General features: G+C 41.9%; 1 protein-coding gene across 2 annotated transcripts; it reads right to left on the bottom strand.

Annotated features, from left to right (window-relative positions):
• Positions 1 to 467: 467 nt before the first annotated feature.
• SINHCAF (SIN3-HDAC complex associated factor) lies at positions 468 to 27,957 on the bottom strand. Of its 2 annotated transcripts, none has more exons than XM_006199973.4 (6): positions 27,762 to 27,957; positions 14,338 to 14,485; positions 12,699 to 12,798; positions 10,864 to 10,990; positions 5,725 to 5,875; positions 468 to 2,576 (listed from the first exon to the last, which is right to left on the bottom strand). In XM_006199973.4, the coding sequence occupies exons 2-6, from the start codon at positions 14,463 to 14,465 to the stop codon at positions 2,417 to 2,419; spliced, it is 666 nt and encodes a 221-aa protein (XP_006200035.1). In that variant the 5' UTR covers positions 14,466 to 14,485; positions 27,762 to 27,957; the 3' UTR covers positions 468 to 2,416. The 2 variants fall into 2 exon arrangements, with proteins under 2 accessions (XP_006200035.1, XP_015091225.1); XM_015235739.3 differs by lacking the exon at positions 27,762 to 27,957 and adding an exon at positions 25,502 to 25,909 and having other exon boundaries at positions 2,166 to 2,576.

Raw genomic sequence — 27,957 nt, 5'->3', positions numbered from 1 at the left:
GGGGCCGCAGCAAGCCACAGCTCCGAGTCACCCACGCTCGCGATCGCAGCGTCAACTTTCCACACACTTACAGCCACTCTGGTTTTCACTTTCAGTACAGTTCTCAGTAAATTCCATGAAGCAGTCAACACTTTATTATAAACCAGGCTTCGTGTTAGATGATTTTGCCAACTGTAAGTTAATGTACATGTTCTGAGAATCTTTAAGGCAGGCTCGGCTAAGTTATGATGTATTAAAATGTGTTTGTGATTTAACAATATGTTCAACTTGGTTTACTGGGATGGAACCGCACTGAGGAAGGCAGAGGAGGAGCTGTATTTTAAAGACTGTATTTCTCAGTAAAGAGGACTTCTCTCCTTCAGGGCTTGTCACGAGACTAAGGGCTTACACTGAGTATCTGTGAGCGCCAAAAATATTACTTCTTCTTACCTAAGAACACCTTTGAAACAAAGCCACAAAACAGCTGCTTTTATTTTCTAATAAGACTAAATTTATTCAATACCCTAGTAAAAGTTTTGATTATAAGTATCCAACAGTATAAAAAGTACAAAACAGATTTGTAGATTTCTAATATATTAATACAAAGTGCATGACTACATACAGTACATCCTACAGGCAAAGAGAGGTGGAAAGGGGAAAAGAAGACTGTGGCTGAGGTCTAGTAATAAATAAATAAATACAGAAGTAGAGATGATCCATATTATAGTATATTCTACCACCAATACTGCAGCCAAAATGTACAAAAAAAAAAAAACCATTTCAAAATAACTCAGGAGGAAGATGCTAATTGGCTGGGATGCTTGTAATACACCTCAGAGTCTGTGGGAGCGCTGACCCAACTCACTTGTGTCTGTGCATACGGCAGCTTGGAGTTTTGTTTTGCTTTTCCCAAAAGGAAGAAATATAAAATTTTAAGTTTAAATTAAGAACTATAAAACTATAGGGTGCCCAGAAAAAGTGGCTCACTCCTTATGGTCACGTATATGATCCAATCTTTCAAATCCAGTTTTCTTAAAAAAAAAGCACTGAGTTGCATTATTATTACAAGGCAGGCGAACGATCCTCCCTCCCTGTGAGAAGTCTGAACTGGTGATCTGTTGTTCCTGAACTGGTAGAAAAGAGGCAATGATAGTACGTTGGTTTGGGTTCAAGTAAGAGGCTTTTAATGACGATTTGAGAACTGAAGATGTATTTAGGATGTCTCATCTAACACCACAGTGTTCAGAAAGCCTGACTAACAGAATCCAAACCAAAACCGGCCCACTCAGCATTGACACACACCCCCTCTTCTTTTAGTAGAATTTTGCTTTAATACAGAATGGAGGAAAAAAAAAAACCCACCCACCCAAACCCTAACTGGTCAAAACAAGTCAAACAACCATTCTACACAGATAAAACCTTCACAAAGGTCAACTGAAGTAATCCAGAGCTAAAACTGAATTGTGCAGATTTTCAATGAAGTCACCAGTCATGTAACACAAACAAAGTATTTACACACTTGCAAGCCCTCTAAGAGACATGCCCCAAGAAGCATTAACCTTTGTTTCTCGTCTGTGCCATCCTGAAGACTTGCACATTTGATGTGTCAGATAATCTACCAGTTGTAATGAGCGCGTGTTCTCTACCACGTGGTAATGCTTTGGTACTATTCATGCAGGATTGCCTACCCTGAAGACTTGACGTCTCCCTCAAGAGGAACCTGGATTCTGCTTTAGAGGTTTCATATAAATTAAAATCTTTACCAACTATCAATAATGGAGGGAGGTGACACAGGATGCAACATATACAGTCAAGTGACCTCTGTGGACTTAGAAATTACTCCTTCAAGACATTTGCATCAGAGAGCTTAGTCTGCCCTGCTTTGTATTCAGTAGTACAGGCTTGAATCAACAGAACCTTGACAAGACCTTAATATTTCAAAATTATTAACAACTACCTCTAGGGGCAAGTCCATGTTACTGAGTTATGACAAATTTATTATAATGAAGGAAAGCAAGTGTAGCCAGCCATCTTAAAAAATGCCCCAACCACTGCTTCTCAATATAGAAAGACTAAAACTACATACGTTTATCATACAACAAATCCCATCTCTGTCCCCTGAAATTCCCCTAATTCCATTCATTAGAAGGGGATTTTAAAAAAGACTTAAAGAGCACTTTACAGCAGCATTCAGCTTTCCTATGAAATACTCAGCATCTTAAATATTATGTACACCTTTTTTTTTTTTTCTTTCAGTAAGCTAGACACTGGCTTCAGAGTTTGTGGAACTGGAGGAAAAATAACCCACTCGAAACTATTCTAGAAATCGTCTTTTGGCAGAATAGCAGGGATCCAAGTTAAAAAATAATAGGGTCATTCTGTTGCTTTGTTTCCAAAATTTAAATCACTTTTTGCTCCCCTTCTACGTGAACCTCAGTCACCACTCCTGCGTGGAGATGGGCAGAGGCTCTGGCCCCGGCCCCGCCGGCTTCTCGGTGGCGGCCTTCTTATTACTGCAGCACGGCTTGAATAGGTGTGTGTCGATCAGGACCTCCCCAAAACGGCCTTTGTAGATGATGCCACAACAGATCTTCTGTCTGAAAGAAACAATGGAGACAGCCCGAAAGAGATGAGTAACGCAGAGAAGTCAGAGTACCAAAAAATCTGCTCATCACGACCAAAGGTTTCACTTCCGCCATCTCGTCACATTCCAGGTGAAAGGGCATCGCCCAGGCCGTCTCGATCTCACACTGGAATCATTTCCAATAAATATGAAGGGGGAAGGGGGCACTCCGAGACGGCAGTCAGTTTCAGAGGCTGCTCCCAAATTGTCGACTGTTTCCTCCAAAAATCACCAAATCTTGAAGAAAAACAGCCACCTGATACAGCTGATGGCTTTAATACTGGGCAGATGAAAAATATATCCACATATATGATCACTTGTACATGAAAGCGTTTTAAAAATGACAACACAACCAATTACTCATGGGTCACACACTCTGTGGGAAAAGATTATTATTTCCTGTGAAGTCCCCCTGTAGAGGCCTCTCTCCAGTCCCACCCCACCCCATCTCATTCTTGCCTCCTTAATTCTATCATTCCTTTCTTTCTTTATAGACCCACGCATGCATCTTTAAACACACTGCTCAGTTATCTCGTATATATACATACATATAATCGAAATATATATAGAAACACATATACATGGAATTGCACTGTACGCTGCAATATTTTTGCTCAACAGAAACTGAGGTACATACATATCGTTAGAGAGAGCTTTACTTCATTTTAACTTAGACACAGCATCCCACCGTGTGAACACACCGCAGTTCACCCACTCTCCTTCCGATGGGACAGTTTTTGCTTTTACAAACATCCCGTACACATCAGTGCACACGTCTATAGCTTTGTTCTGGGTTATGTTTCTGGGATATAGGAGTGGGAACACGAACAACTTGAAAATGCAAATTATGTATCAATGTGGTTGGTTCCTTTCTATTTGCTGAAGATTTTATTATAAACCTTAAAGGAAAGTTCAAATTTATTAAACAACTTTGATATACCACTAAGGCGACGGGCATCTTTCCCCTCCTTTAGAAATTGTCAAATTATATTAGTTGCTTTTCTAATGCTTAAAACGATCTCACACCCCTAGAATAAATCTAACCTGGTCATGACATACTGTTTCGGTATCAGAGTTACGTTAGCCTCACGGAACGCTTGGGGCCTATGCTCTCTTTCATCCACCATCTGGAAAAGCCAGCGCGAGAGTAGATTTCTTTGTTTCTTCAGCGTTTGGTAGGACTCGTCCGTCTAGGCCTGGGATTTTCCCGAGGGAAGACTTCTGACTCCTGAATCCATTTCTTTATTAAGAGACTGTTCAGATTTCCTATTTTTTTCTTGAGACAGTTTTGGTTAAAAACTCTTTTTCTAATGTATCTACTTCACCTATATGTTCAAATTTATTGGCACAGTAATTTTATAACAAAAAACATAAATAAATAAAACATAAATTTTAAAATAAGTAATAAATAAATTAAAAACTGGCATAATAATGTTTACACTATCCCACAGCAGACCCTCCCTCGTCTTGTCCAAGACGCTGGCGGTTACCATCTCTTCTTCCTGACCTGTTTCATCGCTGCTACTAACTTTTTTGGTCAAGTCTTTTTCAAGAACCAACTCTTGGCTTTACTCATACTATCCATTCGGATTGATTTTCTACCTCATTTATTTCTACTCCTATCTTGAGGATTTCCTTGCTTTTATTTTTCTTTATATTGGATGCGTATCTGTTCATTTCTTGTTCATCTTTCTGTTGTAAGAAGCATTAAAGGTTAAGAACTTTTCTTCCATCTGCCTTTTTAACTTCATACCACAGATTATGATTTGTTATTATTTTTCAGTTAATTTTTTAGTTTATAAGACTTTTCTAATTTGTACGCTTCATGCCACATGTCTTGATTTGTTATATTTTTCAGTTATTTTCTAGTTTGTAAGAATTCTCTAACTCATACCTTCTTCTTGGACTCATGGTTTCTTAATTTACAAATATGTGGAGGTTTCCTACTATCATTTATTTTGCTAGGTGTATTTTAAAATTCTCTTCCCTTCCCTTCTCTGAAGTTTCACACTCTAATCTTTATTCTTTGCGTGATCACCCAGTTAATTAATCAAATTCTAAAGTTATTCAACACATTTATTCTCAATAACGCAAAGGATGTTTGGACATTTTAACTCCTATCACTCTATTACTTTGACTTCTATGTTACTGTTGTCATGTAATTTTTTTAAACTTCCCACAACTATTGTCATTTTAAGCAGTCAGTGTCTGTTTCAATTTACCTAAATATTTGCTACTTTCTTTATTTATTCATCCTTCTCAGAGTTTCAACCTTGGATCTCTTTTCTGCCTGTACAATTTTCGCTATTGAGTCAACTTGGTAGCAAACTCTCAGTATTTTTTTTCTAGCTGAAAAGTCCTATGCCCTTGTTTACAAAAGATATTTTTGCTCTCTACATGTAATTCCAGGTTGAGGGTTATTATCTCTTGGCCACTGAAGATACTAACCTATTGCTTTCTGGCCTCCTTTCTTTATGCTGAGAACTCCGCTTGTTTGTTGTTCCTCTGAAAATAATGTCTTTATTTTCTCACTGCTTAAGATCTGTTTTATCTTTCATGTTCCACAGGTTCACTATGATGTGTCTATGGGTGAATTTCCGTCATCCACAAGATAACTGCTTATTACCTTATTTTTAATTTGTGAGTCTTCCCAAATCTGTGAACTAGAAAATCCTTCATCACTTTCTTTTTAAATATTTTCTCTTTCCTAGTCTGTTATCTCTTTTTTGCCTGGGGGGGTGGGGGGAGTTCCCACGTTCACTTAGCATTTGGCCTCTGATTATTCCTTATCAACTTGTCCATTTCCTAATGCCATTTAAAAAATATATATATATTTCTAACCCTTTAGCTTTTTCCAGTGGGAGAGTTGTTCATAATGAATACCTACCCTGCTCCATTACAGGGAATTTAGGTTCCTTACTGGAGTTTTCATTTTAAATCAATTTTTAATAGGAAAAAACACACAAAATCCCAACTCCCACTCAACTCTTGCCTAATCCACCTCCAGCCACATATGCCACCAGCTGTTTGCCAAATGCCATTTAATTGCTAAGGAAGTGGGAAGCCGTTGCCTATAATTAGGGAGGTTTGCTGGTTAGAGGGATATTTTCTGTTGCTCTTACCTTTTCCAGTATGTGAGATCTAAAAAGGAAAAAACTGGCGTTCTGTTCGAGCCAGATGCCATCTCTGTGTCCGAGCCGTCATCTGACTGGTTACTGTAGCAAGGAGACTGAGCTGGAGAAGCACTTGAGGTGGTACTGTGAGCATCGGAGTCTGCGATAAAGAGGAAACAAATTAAAACTCCGTCATATGCAACTGCAACTAAGCCTTGGCATAAAACGCTGTGAACGAGTTAGTAAAAAGGAAAAACGAGAATTTATTTCCTATTCACTACTGACATTTAAAAACACGAAAGTGTTTCTAAAAGCAAGTGAGGGCTTCAGCTTCCAGAAGTAGACATACTTTTCCCTATTCCTCCTGCTAATAGTGAGCACAACTAAAAATACGTACGGACACAACGCAAAGAAAACTACAGACTCTGAGAGCTGGCAGCACCAGGAAGCTCAAGACTTAAGGAAGGACGTGGGGGTGAGCGCCCTAGCTTTTGCAGGTTTTCTTTGTACGCTGTAAATCCCAGTCTTGGAGATGAAGAAGCCAGCAACTCAGAAATGCCAACGGGTGCAAACGCACATACACAGCAAACAAAAGCCTGCTCTCTCTAGCCAAGGGGCCAGGAAAGGGACAGCCTAACAAGATAGGAAACCTTTATTAGATGATAACCACTCCACTCCAGCCGAACACTGCAGAAGAACTGGGTCCCCACCCCCACCTACCCCAGCTAAGGCCAAGGGGCAGCCTAGATTTCCATCCCCTCAAGTGTGTTATGAGGCCCCCCGAACACCTCTACCAGGCTGGTGTCAGTGGAAGCCTGTTGAAGAGGCAGGGCTCTCACCATGGCCAGTCAGGAACCAGAGCACCCCCACACGTGGGAGCCTTAACTCCCACCTACCCCCACCCAGCTGCAGTCAGGAGCTCCGCCCACTCAGATGCCAATGGAGGCTGAGCGGGGAAGACTTTTAACACCACTGGCAGTAACAAGGTGGCACCCCTCCCCTACTCTCCCTCTTAAAAGGGTGCCCCAAAACAGCCAGTTTAAACAGACTCAGGGTCCCAAAACATAATTTTAAAATGTCTAGGTTTCAATTTTTTAAAAAAATCACATCATATCCAGAATCAGAAAGATCTCAAGACTGAATGAAAAGTCAAGTATATGTTAAACGAAGATGACAGAGATGTAGCTATGACAAAAATGCTTCAATGAGCCATTATGAACAAGCCTGAAATAAGCTTGAATAATAGCCTCAGTTAAAAAAAAAACAGCTATAAAAAAGAATCAAGGAACTGGAATCCAAACTGAAAATAATACAATAAATGAAATAAAAAGCTCAGTGGACAGACTCAGCAGCAGACTGGAGGAGACAGAGGAAATGGTCAGTGAGCTGGAAGCAAGAACAACAGAAGTTACCCAACCTGCGCAACACCAAGAAAACAAACGAACAGCGCCTTAGAGACCTGTGTGACTGTAACAAAAAAATCTACATTCATGTGATTGCAGTCCTGGAAGAAGAGGAGAAAGAGGGCGGAGGTGAAAAAGTACTCAAGGAAATATAATGGCTGAAAATTTGCCAAATTTGGCAAGAAACATAAACCTATATAGATTCAAGAAGCCGAGCAAACCCCAAACAGGATATACTCAAAGAAATCAATGCCAAGACACATTATAATTAAACTTCTGGAAACTAAAGACAAAGGAAAAAAACAAAATCTTGAAAGCAACCAAAGAAAAAAAAAGACACACCTTACCTATAAAGGGAAAACAATAGATCCTGATTTAATAAGAAATGCAGGCATTTCATCAGATACAGCTAAATATGACTTAGTGTTTTTGCCCTCAGAAGACATCATAAAAGTTTACAAGCCAGAAGATAAATCTCTTGGTTGACAGTCACTGTGCTATAAGGCTGTCATACTGCTATTCCCAGCAACGGCAATGTGACAGGGACTGAGCCCACCACACGTCTGACCTTAAGCTAAAGACTCCCTCCCCGTTCCCACGACAGGTGGAGAGAGCAAGCCTTCAATTCAGAGAACCAACCAAGTATTTATTAAGTACTTTCTAGACACCAAACCCGCTGTCCTGTCTCGCATGGGAAGAAACAGACTGAAGGAAGCTTTTCTGAACAGAGCTCATGAGTGTCTTCTATTAATAAAACTTGACGTCAAATAGCGTTAAAGCTAAAATAATCTAAAACAAGGAAAGCACCATTCGTGTTATTATGTTCATTTCCTTCCAATGTGCGAATAGCTTAACTTTATGAAAAAAACAACCAAATGAAATCCTCAAGAGCAGCAGTTCTTTAAAAGAATACATCTACTGGGATGTTTAAAGCCTCCCCTTATACTCAGCAGCGACAGCAGTCAGCTCCATGCTGCTGACGGAAGTTCACCATCCTAGGAAGTAACTTAATATCTGTGACCCATTTGAAAGTGCACTTACCTGGCCATTTCTACCTATAAAAATGGTAATTTTATATGGTGTAATCTAATACCTGGGAAACAATTAACTATATATAGAAACACAGTGGGAAAACACTCTCTTCTGGAATGTAGGTGTGGAAATTCTTCAAAGAACTGAAATTTTTTAAATCTTAAAACTTAGGTAGGAAGCACAAATGTACTGAATTCCTTTTTTGGAAAAATAATCTTTTCCCCTGAATCCTGTTCTGTAGTATATACAATAAATGGATTTTTGCTAATATGTTAAAAAAAATTAGGTAGGATTTGGAAAGGCACAAAGGCGTGGTTGGATAGTAGGGGTGATGAGCAAAGTTGTGGAATTAGAATACCCTGTATACACGAAGGCAACTGACTCTCTGACTAAAATAGAGCCTCCAAAGATTTGCCAGGGATTTGCAACTTTATTCTATAGCAACCAGAAATCATTGCAGACTTTAGGAAGAAGAATGACAAAAAGAATGGCTAACATGGATGTGGGAATTTATTTCATTTTGTTTTGTCTTACAAACCCCTTTTTACTTGGTTATCCTCATTTCTCTGGTTAGGAAATTGTGGTTAAATGTTAAGCCACACCAGGGTCACATACTTGTAAGCATCAAGAACTGTAACTCAAATCCAGGTCTTCAAGCCCTGGGTTCAATGCCTTTCCAGTACACACCACACAGCAAAGAATGTCCCAGGAAGAGGAATACAGGTCAGGTATGCGCAGGATGCACGGAAGCAAATATATAACCAGAGACAGGGAAACCATTTAGTGGGTGATGTAAAATTCAAATATCTAAAAACTGCTGTGCTGCACAAAGCAATTCACAAGGTACCTGGTAAAACTATTTCACTCTCAGTCTCCAAAACCCACTTATTTTCAGTCTTGAACCCCTCCCCAACACAGCTTTATCACAAAAATCTAAAATTACATTGGACATACTATATTCCCTTAGGTAAGGCAAAAGCTAGTAAGGTATCACTTTCCCTATAATTAAAGGGAGGAGCTAAGAACATACATATGAATATCAATTCCTCTAACCCTCGAGTGATAGAAGAAAATTACTATTTCCCAAATGTTCATTAAAACATCTAGCGAGAACGAAGGGTTGAATCAGTCTTTCTGTTTTTTCCCTCAGTGATAGCTGGTTAAGAAAGAAACATGTCTAATCAAAACACATATTTGATGTTGTCTAAATATTTTACTCTAAGCGTATTAAAATATTTTAGCTGAAGACTAAATATATTATCAAAATAACTACGGACTGGTAACACCAAGAGCACAAAGTAGTAGCAGACTTGGGAAGACTCTGGAGTCCTGGGGTTGGTTACACTTCCCCAGAGAGCAGGACAGTATTGTAGAAAGAGCCTGGGGCTTTGAAGCTGGACAAACCCAAGGTCAAATTCATCTCTACCACTTACTGAGTGATCTGGGTCAAGGTTAAATCACCATTCTGCACTTCCTATCCTAACCTCTAAAACAGAAATCATGGGGGGTGGGGTATAGCTCAGTGGTAGGTCACATGCCTAGCATGCGTGAGGTCCTGGGTTCAATCCCCAGTACTTCCACTTGAGAGGTTAAAAAAAAAAAAAGATAGTTAAAAACTAATGATAAGTAAATTAAAATGATTTACAAAAAAGGGAATCATTGAGATAATTATCTATTTAAAGTGCTCAATACCTATGTTGGAACTGGTCAACCTGAGCCATGCTGGGGTCCTAGCTTGGCCGAGACCCTCTGTCTCAGCCCGAGAGGTTCTTTTTCACATTGGATTCATACAGCCAATAACAAAACCAATGCTAAGCCTGGACAGCACAAGCTTTATTTGATGGCCAAAGAATGGAGAAACCGAAACCTAGTTTGCAAATCAACTTGTCAGCCCAGTTTGGGGGGAGACACCAAATACACAGGAGGGTCGAGGTAAAAGGGAGTGTACTGGAAAGAGTGGGAGGAACATCCATGAGTTATCTGAGAACAGGGGTGTGGTCTGGACCACAAAATCTGGCCTGAACTGAACTATAATTAGGTAGGCAAACCTGACTAGCTTATTTACAGTTAGTTGATTCCACCTATACGAATGCTCCTACACGTTTCCCGCAGAAATACTAACGTGTTTGATTCAATTGTGCTGCCTCAGACTCCCTCTGGAGGGTGATACACATGTTACATAACATAGCACACAAATATAGCATTATATGCCGTGGATTTCCTTTTCAAAATCTAAATTCCCAAATACAGAAGTACCAGAATAGGCACCCTCCCCACAATGACTTCCTATAAGAGTAAATGAACTCGGTATTAATTTGTCATTCCTTTCCCATCCTATCACACACCCCCCACACACAACACACCGAGCCCCTTAAACCTGAAAGTCCTTAGACTGGCTTTACCACAACATGTGAGTTACGGTTTCTAAAGTTAGTCTCCTGAAAAGAAAACCCAGGCTTTGGTCTCGGATTGTTCACTAAGCATTTATACACCTTTTGGCAGATTTTCAGGCCTCAATCTCCTTATGCATAAAAATCAAGTAAACAAAAGTGAAAAATGCATCTTCTACCAAGTTAACACTGTCTTCTACTCTTTTTTTTTTTAAAAAAGCAATTAAAAGAAAACATGATCCATACATAACACCACATGCCATCCTCAGACAAAATAAAAACAAGACTATTCTTAAGTAACCACATTTCAACACCAAACTTACTGTGACGTTTAAATTCCTTCTGCAGCTTACTGATCTGGTTGCTTTTTATCCTGTTTCCAGATAGAGTCTTCACTTTCTTTGGTTTCAGTGTAGTCTTAAGACTGGGTCCTGCCCTTGCATCCACCACCTGGAAGAAAACACTGAATATTTAATACCACTTAAAAAATGACACCCCTGTATTCCCTTGGTTCAGACAAATGCTTATTTGAAGGAGCCAAATTGGAGAACCAGTTTTCTACTCAGTGTTTGACAGCCGATGTGCAGTTTTAATCATCACACGGTATTCAAGAATAGTTTACCTAGGGTTTTTTTCTCCTTTGAAGTAAGGAATAGCAGGTGTCTGCTAGACAAAAACATGTTTGTAGCTTTACATATAAATGTAAACGGGTGAAAATGACCCAAGGAGTTTAAGAAAAACCACGCCTAACGACAGCCAACGTGCCTACAGGGTGATATTGTGTAGTTTACAGAAAGCTTTCAGGGAGGAGGGTACAGCTCAAGTGGTAGAGCACATGCTTAGCACATACAAGGTCCTGGGTTCGATCCCCAGTGCCTCCTCTAAAAGTCAGTAAACCTAATTACCTCCCCCACAACCAAAGGGAAAAAAAAAAGCTTTCATATACTTTTTGATTTCACTTTCACCACGAAGCAGTAAGGGGCTTTTTTGTTACTCCAGTTTTAGAGTAAAGGAAAACAAGAGTTATTAAACTATGTATTTTGCCCTATTTCACTAAGCTAGTAAATGGGCAAGGGTGGGCGGGGGAGGGGACCAGGTTTTCAGATCTACGCTTCATGCTGTTTTTACTGTGCACCGTCATCCCCGAGGTCAGCTACGTGAGGACGATGGCCACTGGTCTAGCCCCATGTGGTCCCAGTTCTCACGCATTCATTCACATTTACTATTTGCAGACTTCTACCCTTTAGTGAAACAGTGGACAACACCGTCAAAATCATTAACTTGGATCTTCTCCAGATAATCTTATTCATGAAAGGAAAACTCACATTTTTATAAATTAACAGACCCACAGAAACCTATCAGAGTAACGTCACTGTCACCAAAGCACAGTTAAGAAAAAAGGTGAAGAATAAATGTCTTCCTGCTTAAAAACAATTATTTTGTATAAATGTCATAATCTTCTGAAAGTCAGCAATTTGGAAAAATTAAATACTATGTAACAGTGTTGTTCTCATCATTGAAAATATTTTCTGAAGGTTTCCAGTGACACTGTAAAGTGAGATGCAAACAACACACATTCACATATCAGTCTGATTTCAATTAGATTTAAATACAGAGCATTAACAATAGCTTCTATGTGAGTGATTACTATGTGTTATATATAATTATCTCATTCAGTTCTCACAACTGCCCTGTGAGATAGCTATTACCTTTGCATTTGCCCAATATATGTCACTCACCCAAAGTTCACAGCTAGTAAGTGGTAAAGACAAGATTTAAATCCAGCTCCAACTGCAAATCTATGTGCTCATTAGTACCAACATGAGTTAGGATAAATGTTTATCCTAAGAGAGGAAAAAAGGAACCACATCTAATCACTCTAGGAATTTCTGGATTAAACCTAAAATGTGGAATGTATTCTGTGAATCTGCAAAACGGAAACATTGGATCCAGCCTCAGGGAAACGCCACGCCAAGCTATTTTACTCCCAAACATGCCAAAATGTTAAGTGATTATATCTGAGAAGCAACTGGTGTTTTTCTTTATTCTTTTCAGAATTTTTCATCCTAGAACATATTATTTCCTAAATTAGGAGAGGAATTAATGTTACTTTAAATATAACAGAGGTACAACTGAGAAAGACAAAAGATGAACTCACATGATTCCAGTTTTTTTTTGATCCTGCGGGCAATTTCTTCCATCTTTTCACAAGCAGGACACAGGCATTACAGATGTCCCCTGAACGAGTCTCGTGTAACCTGAGAAGAAAGCAATCAAACCTTTATTAGTCTCCTTTACATTAAAGAATGCCTGCAAGTACATTTCTTTTAGAAAAAAACTATCTATTTATAGTTTACAGACGTTATTCTAATTGCCCTGGGTGATCCAGCTCCATCGCTTCTGTAGTGTATTTCAGAAATATAACTAACTTTAGATTCAATGAACCAGTACCATGTGATGCAATTTGCTCCTTTTAGAATAAAGAACTTTTTTTTAAATTAAACAATAATAAAACTTAAGACCAAGAGAAGATCCGGTCACCATGGTTTTAAACAATGCTGTCTAATTAATCTTTCTTGAAATGTGTAGATATTTCGTAAGCAATAAAATGTCACCCAAGTGTGACATGATATTCTAGTTTCACAGCAAACAAAACCAGAAAGGCACTGTAATTTAAAAAAAAAAAAGACTGTATCTGTAGAGGGGAGAAAAAATCTATAATTCCCAAGGTATTTTTCAATTGTATTTCTGAGGAACTTTTCATTTACTACATTTTTCCTGTTTTATAAATACATATAAGAAAAATACTAATAACACTTATTATATATACAACTGGAAATAAAGACATTAAGAGAAAAATGTAACTTTAAAAGGCAAGGTTAGTAAAGATTCTTTGACAACCTTCAAAATAACTACAAATTCTAGGATTAACAATCAATAGCAAATGTTCTGATAAGAAAAACAAAGTGTAAAATTAATTTCTAACATGGGAAATGGTTCGACATTAAGTATTTCGTTTTAACCAAGTATTTCCTGGGAAAAAAATATTCCACTCTATTAAACAGGCTTCCTGTCAGAAGATAAATAAAGAACAAAATTATAAAATAAAAGCTACTGTACCCTGACAAGTTTAAGGGCAGAACATTGAGTCTTGTTAGTATCCTCAGGAGACTGGAGTGAAATATATTTCTATAATTTAGAAAAACAATGCAAAGGACAGAGAGCTAACCAGCGGAGGACGTCTACTAGAAGAAATAAGGTTAAAAATTTTTAAAAAATCTCTTTGTACATCCTCAAGTTAAAAACAAAAGGATATGTTTGGTTTTAGTTTACAAGGGGCTTCACAATTAATTTGTATTTCCTCATTATCTGGAAAAAGGTAGGCTGTCAATACTGTTTGATTTGTTTTAAGAGCAAGTGCCTTGAAATAACCTAGATTAGAAGATAAGTGATTTTTTAAAATATTTTATTGAGTTACAGTCATTTCACAATGTTGTGTCAAATTCCAGTGTAGAGCACAATTTTTCAGTTATACATGAACATACATATAGTCATTGTCACATTTTTTTTCGCTGTGAGCTACCACAAGATCTTGTATATATTTCCCTGTGCTACACAGTATAATCTTGTTTATCTATTCTGCATATGCCTGTCAGTATCTACAAACTTTGAAATCCCAGAAGAACATCAGTGATTTTAATTCCTAGCACACTGCTCTGATCGCTTTGCTTAGAAATCCTTCTGTACACTGTGATCTTTTCTACTCTACAGGTGGTACAAACATCAGGTGATCTTACCCAAAGCAGCTCTGGAAGTCCTTTTCATAGCGTTTACTGTCCGTGAACCGGGAACTGGACGACTTGGCTCTGCAGATGCAGCAGCCCTCTATACTTCGGTACATCTTTGGCTTGTGAAAACCAAACATCTTTCCTTCTCGGCAAGAGTCTGTAAAGCCAAGGGAATGGACACAGCTTTGCTGAGGGCTACAACCAGAAACTATTACAAGGGAGCTCTCCGCTCCACCCCGCCCCCAGCAACTTGGTGTTATTACACCACCAAGCTAGACAGGAGGGCTCTGGGGAGGACCTCCTGCATCTGGGCTCTTGGCACCAGCTCACTTCACAAGGTCTCCCTGCTACCTCCTTCTACCCTCCCGGCAAACACTCATTCTCAAAATTGCAGGATGGAGGCTTTTTTTTTTTTTAAGTTAACATTTTAAGCAGAAAATACAAACTCTTCCCCACTCCCCTATGAAATAATGGAATCTTAAATATCCTAAAATTTAAGCTAAGTCACCCCCTTTTATTTTGCACCTTTGCATTACCGTGATTCCCCTCTTGGAAAGTTTTAAGCATTTACCGCAGGACCACTATTAGATACTAAGCACACAAGAAGCTCAATACACATCAGCCTGCGCTACTTTGCCCTGTGGGAAATTAGAGGGGATTTCTTCTGTGATAAATGGTAAGTCCTACGCAGGCAATTTGGCCCTGAACTGAAACTACTGAAAGGAGGATGTAAAATTCACAAAAATCCAGGATTATGATTTAAGCGTAATAACTTCATAAACCATGAAGACAAATTCTGAAGGAGCTCATGCTGCCTGGCCGTCGGTCTGCCCTTCAGCTGTCAGAGGTAGCTGGAGCTCTTCTTTGAGGCGCTCTGCCTGAGAGCAGTAACAGGAGGGGGCAGATGTTCAAGAAATGGAGAGCGAGAGAAACTGATTCTCATGATCAAAAAAAATCTCAACATCCAGCAAGGAAGGAAAAAACAGCTCTAGGGCTGGATGCAGCCAAAATGCAGCTGGAAGTACATTTGCAACCTAGAAGTAATTTAGAATATCCAAACCAAGGACCAACTTGACCAGAACATCTGGACTAAGAGAAGTGGGCAAAAGGCAACAGATACAGAAACTAAACTCCAAGGGACAAATTCATACGTGTGTGTGTAAGGGTCCAACTACAAACCGTAACAAAAGCATCACATAAAGCATCAATAAGAGAAAATTATTAGTTAATTTGTACTCATCCTTTTAAAAGGCTTTTTAGAAATACACTCAAATATATGCGTAAAACAAAAACTGCAGTATTTGTCTTTGGATGATCTCCTGCCTGACCTCATTCCATTCCAATTCCGGTTAGCCATCCCAGAGCAAGTATTTATGAAAGTGATTCAGAAAAATAACCAAATATCCAGGGTGTGTGTGTGTGTGTGTGTGTGTGTGTATAACTGACGGATTCTGAAATACAGAAGATTTATAACTTGCTTTTAAAAAAGTATTTTCTTAGCAAATAATTAGCTAAAGACTTTTAAGCTCTTTTAAATAGCGGTTATTGTTCATCAAGTGTTCTTTAACGCTTCTGTTGGTGAGGGAGGCAGGCAAAAGGGAGATGGGGCGGGGCAGAAGGCACTGACACAGGTCAACAATTAAATCTAAACCAACAGTTACTTTAAGAATTGTTAGAGCAAGAAAAGAAAATATTCTTAGCTGATGGTGTTGTTTTCATTAAATGACATTTTTGGGGAAGTAAAAAAACGAGGAAGCTGCCCTATATATAGTAGGAAAAGGCCTAGCGGGGCCTGCGATACGAGGCAGTTGTTTTCTTTTTCCAATCTAACAATAAACCTACATGAAAAATGAACATTGCCTAAATGGTCACGTGATGCTTGGGGGAAAACAGTGTCCAATGATCCAGGCTCACAGAAAGTTGAAAAGAAGAAATGCTCAGAAAGTAGAAGTTCCTGCTTTCATTTGTGTATTCCTGTTTTGAGGCAGAAATGTAATATAACTCTTTCTACTCCTTACGCCAATCTGTGGGCCCTGTAAACTCCCCTAACACCCTCCCCATCACCATCAAGAAGGTCAAGAGTCCACAGTTCCTCTTAGAGTCGCCAGCTTCATCAACTGCTCTAGGAAACTCGGCCTCCCTTCCCAGCGAGGAGCACGAAGGAAGCACGGCAAGAAAGGCCAGTTCATCCATTAACACACAGACCAAATCCTATTACAACAGACAGATTCCTATCTCCACGCTTACAATCCCCTTCTCCCCCAACAAATAAACATGCCAACAAAACTATCCAGAATTCAAATCATCTCCAAGATACGAACTGCCTTCACCGGAGGCTGGAATTGACCAAGAAGCCATGGTTTGTGTCAAGCTGTTCCAGAATACGAGGGCAAGAGCTAACACTGAGGTTTTCCCTTTTCATCGGCAGCTGTTGTGAATCCAGTGTTCACCTTCAGTGTGATTTCTCCGTCGTTGGTAGGGATCTCCACGAAACTCACCCAAGAAATAACACCCAAGAAACAATCCATTCTGGAGGGATGTTCTTCTTAGACACCAGGCAAAATACAACAGCCTGACGTCCTCTGCCTGACAATATTTTATGTAGCTCTCTGATTTTTGTCCTGACAAAATTCTGCTGCCTACACATCTGAGAAGGATCCTTAAGTCCTAGGGGTCACCCTCTTCTGGGCAGTGCTAAACGCAGGGAGGAGGCAGGACTCGTCCTGATGCAACACACAAGGCGCGCGTGAGCCTTTTAATGGATGCTTACTTAATAAACCTATTAAATGTTTTCTGAGCTTATTCCTGCACTTGAGAGGCACCCGGGAATCTGCAGCAAATACACAGGGGTTTCATTCTGGGCTTTGTTTACAGCAACCCAGTTAAGCCGTGGCTGGTGTTTTAACCATTTTGAGTTTTGGGGAGCCCCGAGATTAACCGAAAGTATTTTCAAAAAATCTACAGATCCACTAATGTTTAAAAAAAAACACACACACAATCCTACTTAATCTCTGACAAGAAACCAAGAACACAAAATGGCTCTGAAACCAAGTTACTTTATGTATTTTGAGAAGATGTGGGTGGCGGAACATGGCACAATTTGATTTTAAGCTTGGGATTTCTGTTATTTCAACAAACTGGGTGGTTCTTTACTTCTTTCCTATAAAAATACTGAATCACTGTGTTGTACAAAACTCATACAATAGTGAATCAACTATATTTCAATTTAGAAAATACTTCTTTCCTACTCCCATATTTCTGCAATGTTAAATAATTCCTCCAGAACAATCTATTTATTTTTATTTAATTATTTATTTTGACAGGATGTGGGGAAGGTAATTAGGTTTATTTATTTTTGGAGGAGGTACTGGGGATTGAACGCAGGACCTTGTGCATGCTAAGCATGTGCTCTACCACTTGAGCTGTACCCTCCCCCCCAGAACGATCTATTTCACTTGTTCAAATTCTTTGTGATTGCTACATCTATTCTTACAGATGTCACATCACTTAGCACTGTTTTAATGGGAGGAAGCTAATGCTGCTCCCTAATTGATGAACAGTTAGTTACACATAAGCGTAGACCCCAAACGCTCTCACACTTACGCATGTTTGAAAAAAGCAGGGAAAAAAAAATAGCTTTGAGATAAAGGCAAAAATCAGCAAAGACTTAACATGCTGATTAAAAACTGTCGTTTGTCTTCTAAAATTAGACAGTGGTGATGGTTGCAAAACTCTTTTAAGTTCTAAAAGCCACGAATTATACACTTTAAAAGAGTGAATTTTATGGCATGTGAATCCTATCTCAATAGGCTTGTTGTTAAAAATAAAAATAGACTGGGTTGGGAGTTCTCCTGTCTTTATTCATCTTTGTAATCTCAGCATCTAGAATAGCGCCAATCACGCAGTATGTGCTCAATAAATGTGTTGATTACACTTCTTTAAACAGCTGTCATTGGTATAGCCCTTCGTTGTATAAAGCACTTTCACTGACGTTTCTTTGTCTGCTGTCAGACAAATAGCCACAAATTTTTGTAACAGTTAAAGACAAATCAATCATGCTGAAAGTACTGTTCTGTCCAGTTTGATCCCTCAAAGTTAAAAAGATTAAAGTTAATAACTAAGTCAGCAAAAGCCCTAAGAGAAGTAACTGTAATTACAGGAACAAAATTTGCATACACAGACAACAAAAAAGTGAATTTTTAAAATGCAACAATCAATTCTAAACATTTGTTTTGACTGATTTATTGGGGCTTCTTCTATTCCAAAGCTATAAATTTCATATAAATTCAAGGATCGGTCAGTGAAAGGATGGGAGTGTTAAAGTCTCAACTTTAGTGTTGAGACAAGGAGACGGTAAAGTAACCACTGTATTTATCAAAAATATGAAAGGGCCAATTCTAATGTAATCTAATGAAGCCAAAGAGCAGGGGTGATGTCTTATTATACATAAAGCGTGCTTACCGAGTGCAATATAATACAAATGGGAAAGTATTCTTCACAGCAATAGACAATACTAAAGAGATACTATTTAAGTAAAGTTTTCTGATAAATAATTCTAAGCTTAAAGATGATCTCTTCGTAATACCAAATACTTGATTTTCAAGATCCAACCAAGAAACAGTATGAGAAGAGAAATGCAAAATTTAGGGCTTACAGTGCCCTTTTTAATACGGAATTAGAAGACAGTGGGATGAAGAACTTAATGCTGCAGAGTACTTTTTTCTTATATTTCAAATCTTTCAAGGCTGTGACTTTAACATTTAACAAAAGAGAGAGGGTTGTTATTATGATAAATGTAACATCTATCAGGGTTACCTTAGCTGCTATGCTTCGAAGGACACCAACAGTCCCCTCGACGTACTAACCTCCCCAGTTCCACCTTCTAGATCCCTTCTGGGTAGTAAATGCTTTCTTACATTCAAAAATACCTTTCAAAACTCAAAATGTCACTGGATGGACTAGACAGAGGAAGACTGAGAGAGAAGTAAGTATGAAGTATGCCAAGAGTGATAAATCAGTTGTTACCTTCACAACTTGTGTGTGCCATCTTGGCAAGTGAAATTCTGATATGCACAAATCAGGGATACAATTTCTCAGATTAAAACACTCCGAAATTAGAGTGTTCTCAGTTTTCAACAGACCAAAACTCTATAGCTTCCAATCATCACTTTTTCTTTCTAAAAACAAATGATCTAGACCTTTAAAAAAAAAATACACAAGATATTGGAAGCTACATAAATGTCTATGGATTCTCAGGCTGGTTAAATTATTGTGTCTTCATACTACAGGACACCCCCTCAGCTCTTAAAAAGAACGCAGCAGATCTATATGTGCAGGGAGGAAATTGTCCAAGATAGCTTGTTCTGTGAAACAGCACACTGAGTAACAGTTACACAGTATCACCCCATAGTCTGTTTTTAAAATGAGACCTTAAATAACACAAACTGGCTTTTTAAAACAGACTTTTAAAAACTAGTAACTAGTAGTTGCCTCTGGGGGGTGCAAGAATGAAGGAAGCTTACTTTTAATTTATTCCCTTCTTTGGGGAGAGGTAATTAGGCTTATTTATTTATTATGGAGGTACTGGGAATTGAACCCAAGACCTCATGCCTGCTGGGCTTGTGCCCTACCACTGAGCTATGCCTCCCCCTTACTTTTCCCCCTTCTATATACTACTTTTTTTTAATCAAGAGAACCACAATCCAAAACTTTAATTATCATCACATACCTTAACTAAAGAGGAATCTGAAAAAAGCCCAGAGAGTTTACACTAACTTCCTCGAAGACACAGAGATGACGAGATACACACTAGGAAACACATCCACAGGAGAGTACCGAATAGACTAGTAAGATCAGAACAGACATCGAGCAGAATGGGAAGGAAACTGCAGAGGAGAGACAGGCAAAAGATTTGTAAAGTGGGAAGGAAGCAGTGGTGAACAAAGACAAAAGGAACCAAGCAACCAAAGACCACTTTGAAGTCAAAGAGATGCATTCTTTAAAGCTGAACTTTAAATGGCAGGATGATGGGAAAGGAAGAGAAATAAACACGAGAAAACACTTGGTGATGAAAAGCTAGGAGCAGCGTCCAGCGCCTGTCGCTGGTAACGCCGCCCTCGACACCGCTTTCGGCGATGGTATGCTATCTGTAATCACCAGTTAAGGATGGGATCCAGCAAACACTAACACTGTAACTGGAGCAACACTCTTCACAAAGGGTCACAGAGGACTGGGTGATTTGTGTTCGCCCGCTGCTAGGACACTTGTTTGCAGTATCCCCCACAAGACGACGAGTTTCTGCAGCGAAGCAGGAAAGCCAGGGAGCAATTAAAGTTACTAGTTCCTCTTACCTGCTTCTAGTGGATACCCACATCCCAGCACCCAAGGTTCTGCATTTACTTCATTTATTCACTTTTCAAAGTGAAATTTAAAAATTTAAACTTGCCCGAGAAAGGGGTGGTGTGGACTCCTACTTGTTTGCCAGTAGCTTCTCCAGACATGGAACCAGCATATGAGAAATTATGCGGTAAAAGTATTTATAACTGTGCCGCCTATGGGACCCACACTGAGCCTAGGACTCCTCCTACAGGAAAGGGGTCAAATTCGGAAATAACTCTTCAGCTGAAATAGCACAGGTTAAAAATACAAATCACAAATCCAAGCCTCTGAGTTTAAGATAATGTAAAAAAAAAAAAAGCAAGTCCTCCCATTTTGATAGTGTTTAAAAAAAAATGCTAGGTACCCCAATTCCAGATTAAGAATGATTCCAGTGGATGAGAGCCTTAAAGGTTGGGGAAATCGTATTTATTTGCTTTTAAGGGATGATTACCAGGTAATGTAACTATTGTGAGTGTGGTGAAAAAGACACTATAATGAGTCAAGTTGCAGTCTATTTCTGCTTCTGTCTTCACAACTGAATAGGAAGTCACTTCTAACTTTATTTGTCTCTCTGTAATATTAGGGTGGAATCTCCCTTCTACTTGCCAGAGAGGCTGCGAAGCAAAAGTATGAAAATATCAGTGTGCATGCCTCGTGTGTTTCCTTGAATTTATAAGACTTGCACATTCGAGAAACAGACACCGTTTGTCCCAAGACACACCCAACAAATTCAAATGAAGGGAGAAGCCTGATTTCTGAAGGTTTTCTTTTAAGACCAGGTCTGTGGGAAAAGAGGAACTTAGCACTTTCAGAGAGACTTTAAGTTCATGAAACCAGACCATTATTCCTTTCTGGGAAGGTGTTCTCCCATTTTCCAGCTTGACAAAAATGTTAGGAAAGCAGGCACCTGGTCCAATCCAAACCTCCAGAGAGTCCCTTAAGCTCTCTGAAGCACCGTCCTAGGACTGGCAGCCCTAGACTTTACATGCCCTAAACTGACTGTGCGACCTTCTCTCCTAAAAATGCTCTTCCCAGTTCAACTATCTTGATTATCATCCATACAGTTCCACAAAAAATCTGGGCTCTCCCTTCTCATCCTCTGCATGGTCACCACCACGCCCACCATCAAGTCCTTAGGGAGTCTGCTTTTTCCGTCACTTCTCTGGTTCATGTCCCTTCCATCCCTGTTGCCTGTCTGTCCTTCATCTTGGATGTCTGAACTCCAGTCAGAGCCTCATAACTGACTTCCTTGCATCCTTCAAACAGGTGGTTATCTTCTTAAAGTTCAAGTACTAACATCCCTTCCAAGGTACCAACACTGGCTTCTGGGTAATATCTAAAACTCCTTGGCCAGACATTCAAAGCTCTTCCAGATCTGGTCCAGCCTACCAGCTGCTCTCAACTTAGAATTCTGATTATTTCAGGAGTGTCAAGCCAACGTTAGTAACTAGCCACATCTCTACTTAAGCTACTACTTCTGTCCAAGATGATTTCTCTTCCATCTCCTTAACGTGGGAAATTCTTTAAGAATTGTATCTTTTCACAAAACCTTTCCATACCTTTCGGAGAACACCTACCAAACACAAGATTTCAGATACTTAACTGTTGCAGGGCAGGAACTAAGTCTTATATTACAACTAGGTGCTGACTGTACACAGTACACAGAACCAGACGGAACTTGCTAAGAGTGGGGTAGCCAAAGTAGAGGTGAACAGTAAGTCTATTTAAGGGCATGGAACAGAAGTGACGTCCCCAATAAGAATGTGTATTAAAAATCTGATGTTTTGAATGTCATTTTTCTCTTTAATGTTTAGCCTGTAGACTTTTGTAGGAAAAAAAAATGTGAGTTTTAAACATTTCCAGGAAATGGGAACCAAATGAATTACTTTAATTAGGAAAGATTAATAGTAAACAAGTCAATGCTTTCATAACAATTGGCAGAAAAAAAATATCCCTTGATGAATTTAAGCAGGCACGTGGGGAGGAAGAGATTAGGAGAATAGCGTGGGGAGAAATGAATCTCAAAATGAGAGCTATTTAAACTCGGCATACATTAACATCAACCAAATTAAAATAACATTGAGCCAGATCAAATTTATAGTAGGTGGAAACAACTAAATATGAAGCTAGAAATGAATTATTTTAGTTCAACTGCAACTTTTGTACTTGAATATGTAATAGCAAATGTGCCTGTGACTTCTGTATTTCTAGTACAAAAAACTTCCCTCCCTTGAAAATAAACTCCTTTGTTTGCAATTAAGTTACATTTCCAGAATATCCACAATACAGAAAACCTCAGTTGCAGATTCAAGTATAAGAGAAATTGAAGAACCAAAAGATAACAGTATTTTCAATTCAGAACCCCCAAGAGTCAAAAGCGAAGTGTGGCAAATCCAGGGCACTCTTGTGAGCAAGAGAAATCAGGGGAAAAATGGGCATTTTCTGGATTTCCGCAGCACTTTTTGATGTAAAGTGGTTGAATGAGCATTGGATAAGCAAACAGGAATTGAAGGCCGCGTCTTCCCAGAACCATTAGTTTCTGAAGATGGGAAAGGGGACCAAAAACACTCATTCTTTCCACTCATCATTTACTAAATATTTCCTCCAGCAAGAAAACTGACCCAGGCCTCAGTTTTGTCTTCTGTAAAATGTCTACTTCCCAAAGTTGTGAGACAACAGCAGCCAGTACGTATCAAGCACATTTCTTGCTTATTTACATCCTCTATGAACTAGGTATTTTTGTAGCTATCTGGCAGGTGAGAAAAATTGGACCACAAAGCGAATGACTTACTGAAGATGATCACAGCTTTGGATCCTAGGCATTTCAACCCCACAGACCTCTGAACAACTAACCCAGTGCCTCAACAAATATGTTCCCTTCCTTCTCAGCCAATTATAGTACTAGCATCACTTAAGGAAAAAAAAAGAAAATGTCATATTTTTAAAGCAACCTATTATATGCCTGGTATGGTAAATTAATTTGTCTTTGTAATGACTTATGAAGTTGGTTTAGATTTCAAATAAGCTTATTCCTTCCCCAGTGAAATGGGGAAAACCATTCTCAAATTGATTTTCTGACATAAATCTGCCTGTGTTTGAGCCCCATGAGCCCAGTTTTCCCAAGACCTGATTACAATTCTGGGGGAAAAAAATGGATCATCCAGGTTCCACATCTACAGAATTAATAATGCTGTGCGACAGCAGCCCTGAGACCCACCAAGGTTCTAGAATATAAAATATACTACCTATGGCACTTTTATCTCCAAACTTCTGCAAAAGTCATGCAAAAAGGAAAGGCAGCAGAGACCTGTCTGTGTGTCCCACTCTCAACTCTGCCTGGATAAACCGAATCTCCACTACATATATCATCTGATCTTTAAAACAAAACCATTAAGCTCTATATATTTTATTTGAAATTTTCCAGGATACTGAAGTCCTAACTGTAACTCGGCTATCAAATACTACTTAAGAAAAACAACTCAAAGAATCTTCCAGTGTATTTGCAAAGCATCTCATATGCATTTTAAATACATGATCCAGAGAAATAACTGCCCAAAGGGAAGCCATAAAGTTATTAAATCCAAAGTTTCTCATTCTCTTGAAAAGTTCTTTCTGTTCCACTTCAGAAATGTACTGTTACTAATATTGGTAGCCTTTAGACATTTGTAATTTGGTCAACCAAAACTTAGGAAAAATTGTTTATTTAAAAACAAAAGAATGCAAGCACAAAACTGATTTCAATTTGTATGGATTTTTTTGGTTTGTGTGGGCGTGGCATCTAAGGATATTATTATTTCTCGGTAATGACCACTTTTAGATTCCAACCCTTAAACATGATCCAAATGCAGGAGAAATCAGGAAAGAAGCAGCGGACGTGGTGCTGCTTATCGAATGTCTAGACTGCAGGCAAACCCCAAATACCAAAGAAGCATCCATGTGTCAAACCAGCATAATTTCTGAGCTATGCCTGGGGCCACATACCGAAAAAAAAAGTTAGCTTGAAAAGAAAATCTAAGAGGGGTAACCAGAAGGTCAACCCCAGTTCACAGGAACTCTGAAGCAGCTAGCAGGGCTAGCTAGCCCTTACCCTGTCATCCTCCTGAGCAGCTTCCTCCCCAGCCCCCAGAGAAAATCTCCAAGAAAGGCCTAACTCCTATGTGCTAGCTTCTTCAAGGTCGTCCAGCGATAAGGCAGTGAACACTGGGCAAGCGTTACCTCCAGGACCAAGCAAGATCCCCCTTCCCCAAGTCATTATATAAATACTTAAATGCCACCAGGCTTTTCTGCAACTCCACCAGAAACAAACTCGCAGAATTTAATTTAGATTGAGCAACTAACAAACGTGGTCGGTTTTGCAACATATAAATTATTAAAAGGCTTTTCGAGTCCGGCAAACCCCAGCTCAAAAACAGGTGCTTTCAGAGTACGTTTAATGACAAGGTCAAATTCATTTTTTTTTAATTATCAGAAGAAAAATGGGGGTTGGGGGGCTTCTTAATCTTGCTTAGGACAACGTGAGTGAGGAGTGCGTAAGGGAAGGAGTGCTGGGGTGAAACTGTCTCGCACAGGGTCCACGTCCGGCTAAACAGTCATTCCTGGGCTTCCGAGTGCCTGCAGTAACCGAAGGTTAGAGGGAGAAAATAAAAACAAAGAAACCTACCAGGGTCAGAGTTGCGAGAACAAACTCTGCACCGCCCTACCCACCCACCCCCAACAAGCCACCCTCCCACCAAAACAGCCCTCGCCCCTCCCGGCCCCCCCCACGTAAACACACAAAGAAAAGGGCTGCACGCACGGTTCGCCCACGGTCCTCACTTCCCTTTGTAGGACAACGGGAGCCCCGAAACTTCCCCGCGGTGGTTTTCCGGGCGTCGTCGGGGCCGGGGCCCCTCGGGCGCGCGGGCCGCGGCTCGGCGGCGGGGGAGGGGGCGCTCGTCGGTTTCCCCGAAAGCAGCAGAACGCCTCCCCGTCCCGCCCGGTCCTCCGCGGCCGCCCCAGGCTGCGCTCCCCCCTCGGGCACGCGGCGGCGGCGGCGGCCGAGGTGCCCGGGCGGCAGACAGAACTGCTCCCCGGGGCCGCGCCTGGGGGCGGGAGGAAAGTTCCCGCGGAGGGCTGCCCGCCCGGGCGAGGGCGGCGGGAGGGGAGCGCGTCCCTCGCCGCCGCCGCCTCCCTCACCTGCGCCGGAACAACGGGCCCCGCGCCCGCCCGCCCACCCGGCCGGCCCGGCGCCTCCCGCAGGCCGCGCCTCCCGCACGCCGCGCTGCCGGGGCTTGTTCCTCCTCATGGCTTTGCCCTGACGTAATTCAAACATGGCAACAGTTCGACTTCAAAGGCGGATCCACAGACCTCCCAGACGCAGGCTCCGGCCCCGGGGAGCGGGCCGAGCGGCCGCGGCCGCGCTCTCCGGGGCCCTCGGCGTCGCGGCACCCGGAGCCCCGGCTCCAGCGCCCCGGGCCCCGACTGCCGCCCCTCGGCCGCCCGCCGCGCGGAAGCACGCCGCCTCCCCGCGCACCGGCTCCGCTCCGCGCACAAGTAGCGCCGCCAAAGTTTCCCCGCAAGGGGCCGAGGGACAAAAGCCCCTCCCGAAACTCGCTCGAACTTCGGGGGGCGCGGCCCGCACGGCCCTCCGCCCGGCGGCCGCCCCCAGCGCCGGCCCGGCCCGCACCCGCACATGCAGCTCTTTGTTTTCTGTCCAGCCGGGCGCTGCCTACGTGCAGCATCGGGGACGTGGGGTTGTTGCTCAGGGGGAGACACTTGACGATCGCCCACGGGAAGGGTCTGGACCCGCGCCCCGAGAGTCCAGAGCCGGCCCTGCAGTCCTCCCCTAGCAGCAGGCCCGTTTAATCAAAGTTTTGCAATGTCCTTGATGAGAAACGCCCGGATTCCCCGCCCCGCACCGGCCGAGAGTTGGCGACTTTCACTCTGCTTTTTAAACTGGCAAGACGCCATCATCAAGTCACATTGTCCTGCCGGCCGGCCCCGACAGCCCGCATCTCCCGGCTGACCGCGATCCAGACGCTCAGCCGGACCTCCGACCCAACCCGGGTCGCGGCCCCAGCACGTGGTCTGTCACTCTCGGCACAAAAAGCAGTGCCCTCCCGAGTTCGCGCACTCAGGCGCAGACAACGCCGCCGCCTCCATCCCCAAGTCAACTTGGCTCCGACTGGCCATCTTAAGCCGCACACGGCCGCCCTCGAGAGCGCCGCGGCGCCCACATCTCCGCTACAGGTGAACAAATTGCGAACCAAACTTGAGGCTCCACAGGACCCCCCCGCCCGCCGCCCCGGACGCCCGCGCTGCCTGGGCGCGGCCCGGGGAGAGGCGTCTGCGAGCCGGGGCGGCTGCCGAGCGGCCGCGTGTTGCTCATTGTCGCATCCGCATCCCTCCGGAGTTGGGCGGACAACGCCACCCGCGTGCACCCCGGCCACGCCGGCACCGACCCCAAAAGCCGATTTAAACCCCCTCGGTCCGCCGGCTCGCAAGGAGACGGCAACTTAGTTTTCGAGCGAGGGGCGTTCATTGTCCACCCTCATCACAACACGCGCGACGGGCCGCAAGAAACTAAACCACGAGGTCCAACAACGGCGCCCGGCCCTTCCCGGGCGCGCGCCCACGCGGGTGCACCGACCCGGGGCCCCTCCGCAGTCGCCAGCGAGTCGTTTTCTCTCGGGCCTTTCGGCCACCGGGCTCCTTTTCGCCAGAGAACACTGCGGCTGAGAAAAGTCATTGTCACCTTCAGCGTGGGTCCCTCAACTCCGGCGACTCCTCACTGCTCTCACTTCCCCCTCCCCAAGACTTTCGGTTTGCCTGAAATCCCCTCCCCAATTAAGAAGGACACACTCAACAACCGGATACAAAAGAATCTGGGGTCTGAAGACCACGAAAACAGCGCTCCCAGCAATGCCATCTCCGAGACAAAACTTCCTGTGTGTGTGTATAAACGTGTGAGTGTGTCTGTGGAACGGCTGGGGGAGGTGAAAAGAGAAAAAAAGCCGCTCTGAAATCAAAGCCTCGTGAGACAGTTTTGCACCACAGTAAGGGCCAGGGTCACTCACCTTCCAAAAGCAGCCGTTCCACGCGCAGTAACGTCCCCGAGGTGCAGAGTGCACGCCAGGCCAACCCCCCCTCTCCAGTCGCTCCCTCCGCCTCAACTGCCTTGTCTAGAAAGATTGTCTCCTATAGTTCTGCAGTTGCTACCGCAGGCGGGGAAGGTGTAGATTCCGCTTTCCCTCTGCGCACGCGCGGCTCCCA

Source organism: Vicugna pacos, chromosome 34 (assembly GCF_048564905.1).
Source record: "Vicugna pacos chromosome 34, VicPac4, whole genome shotgun sequence".
NCBI lineage: Eukaryota > Metazoa > Chordata > Mammalia > Artiodactyla > Camelidae > Vicugna > Vicugna pacos.
This window is presented reverse-complemented; position numbering and strand designations above follow the sequence as displayed.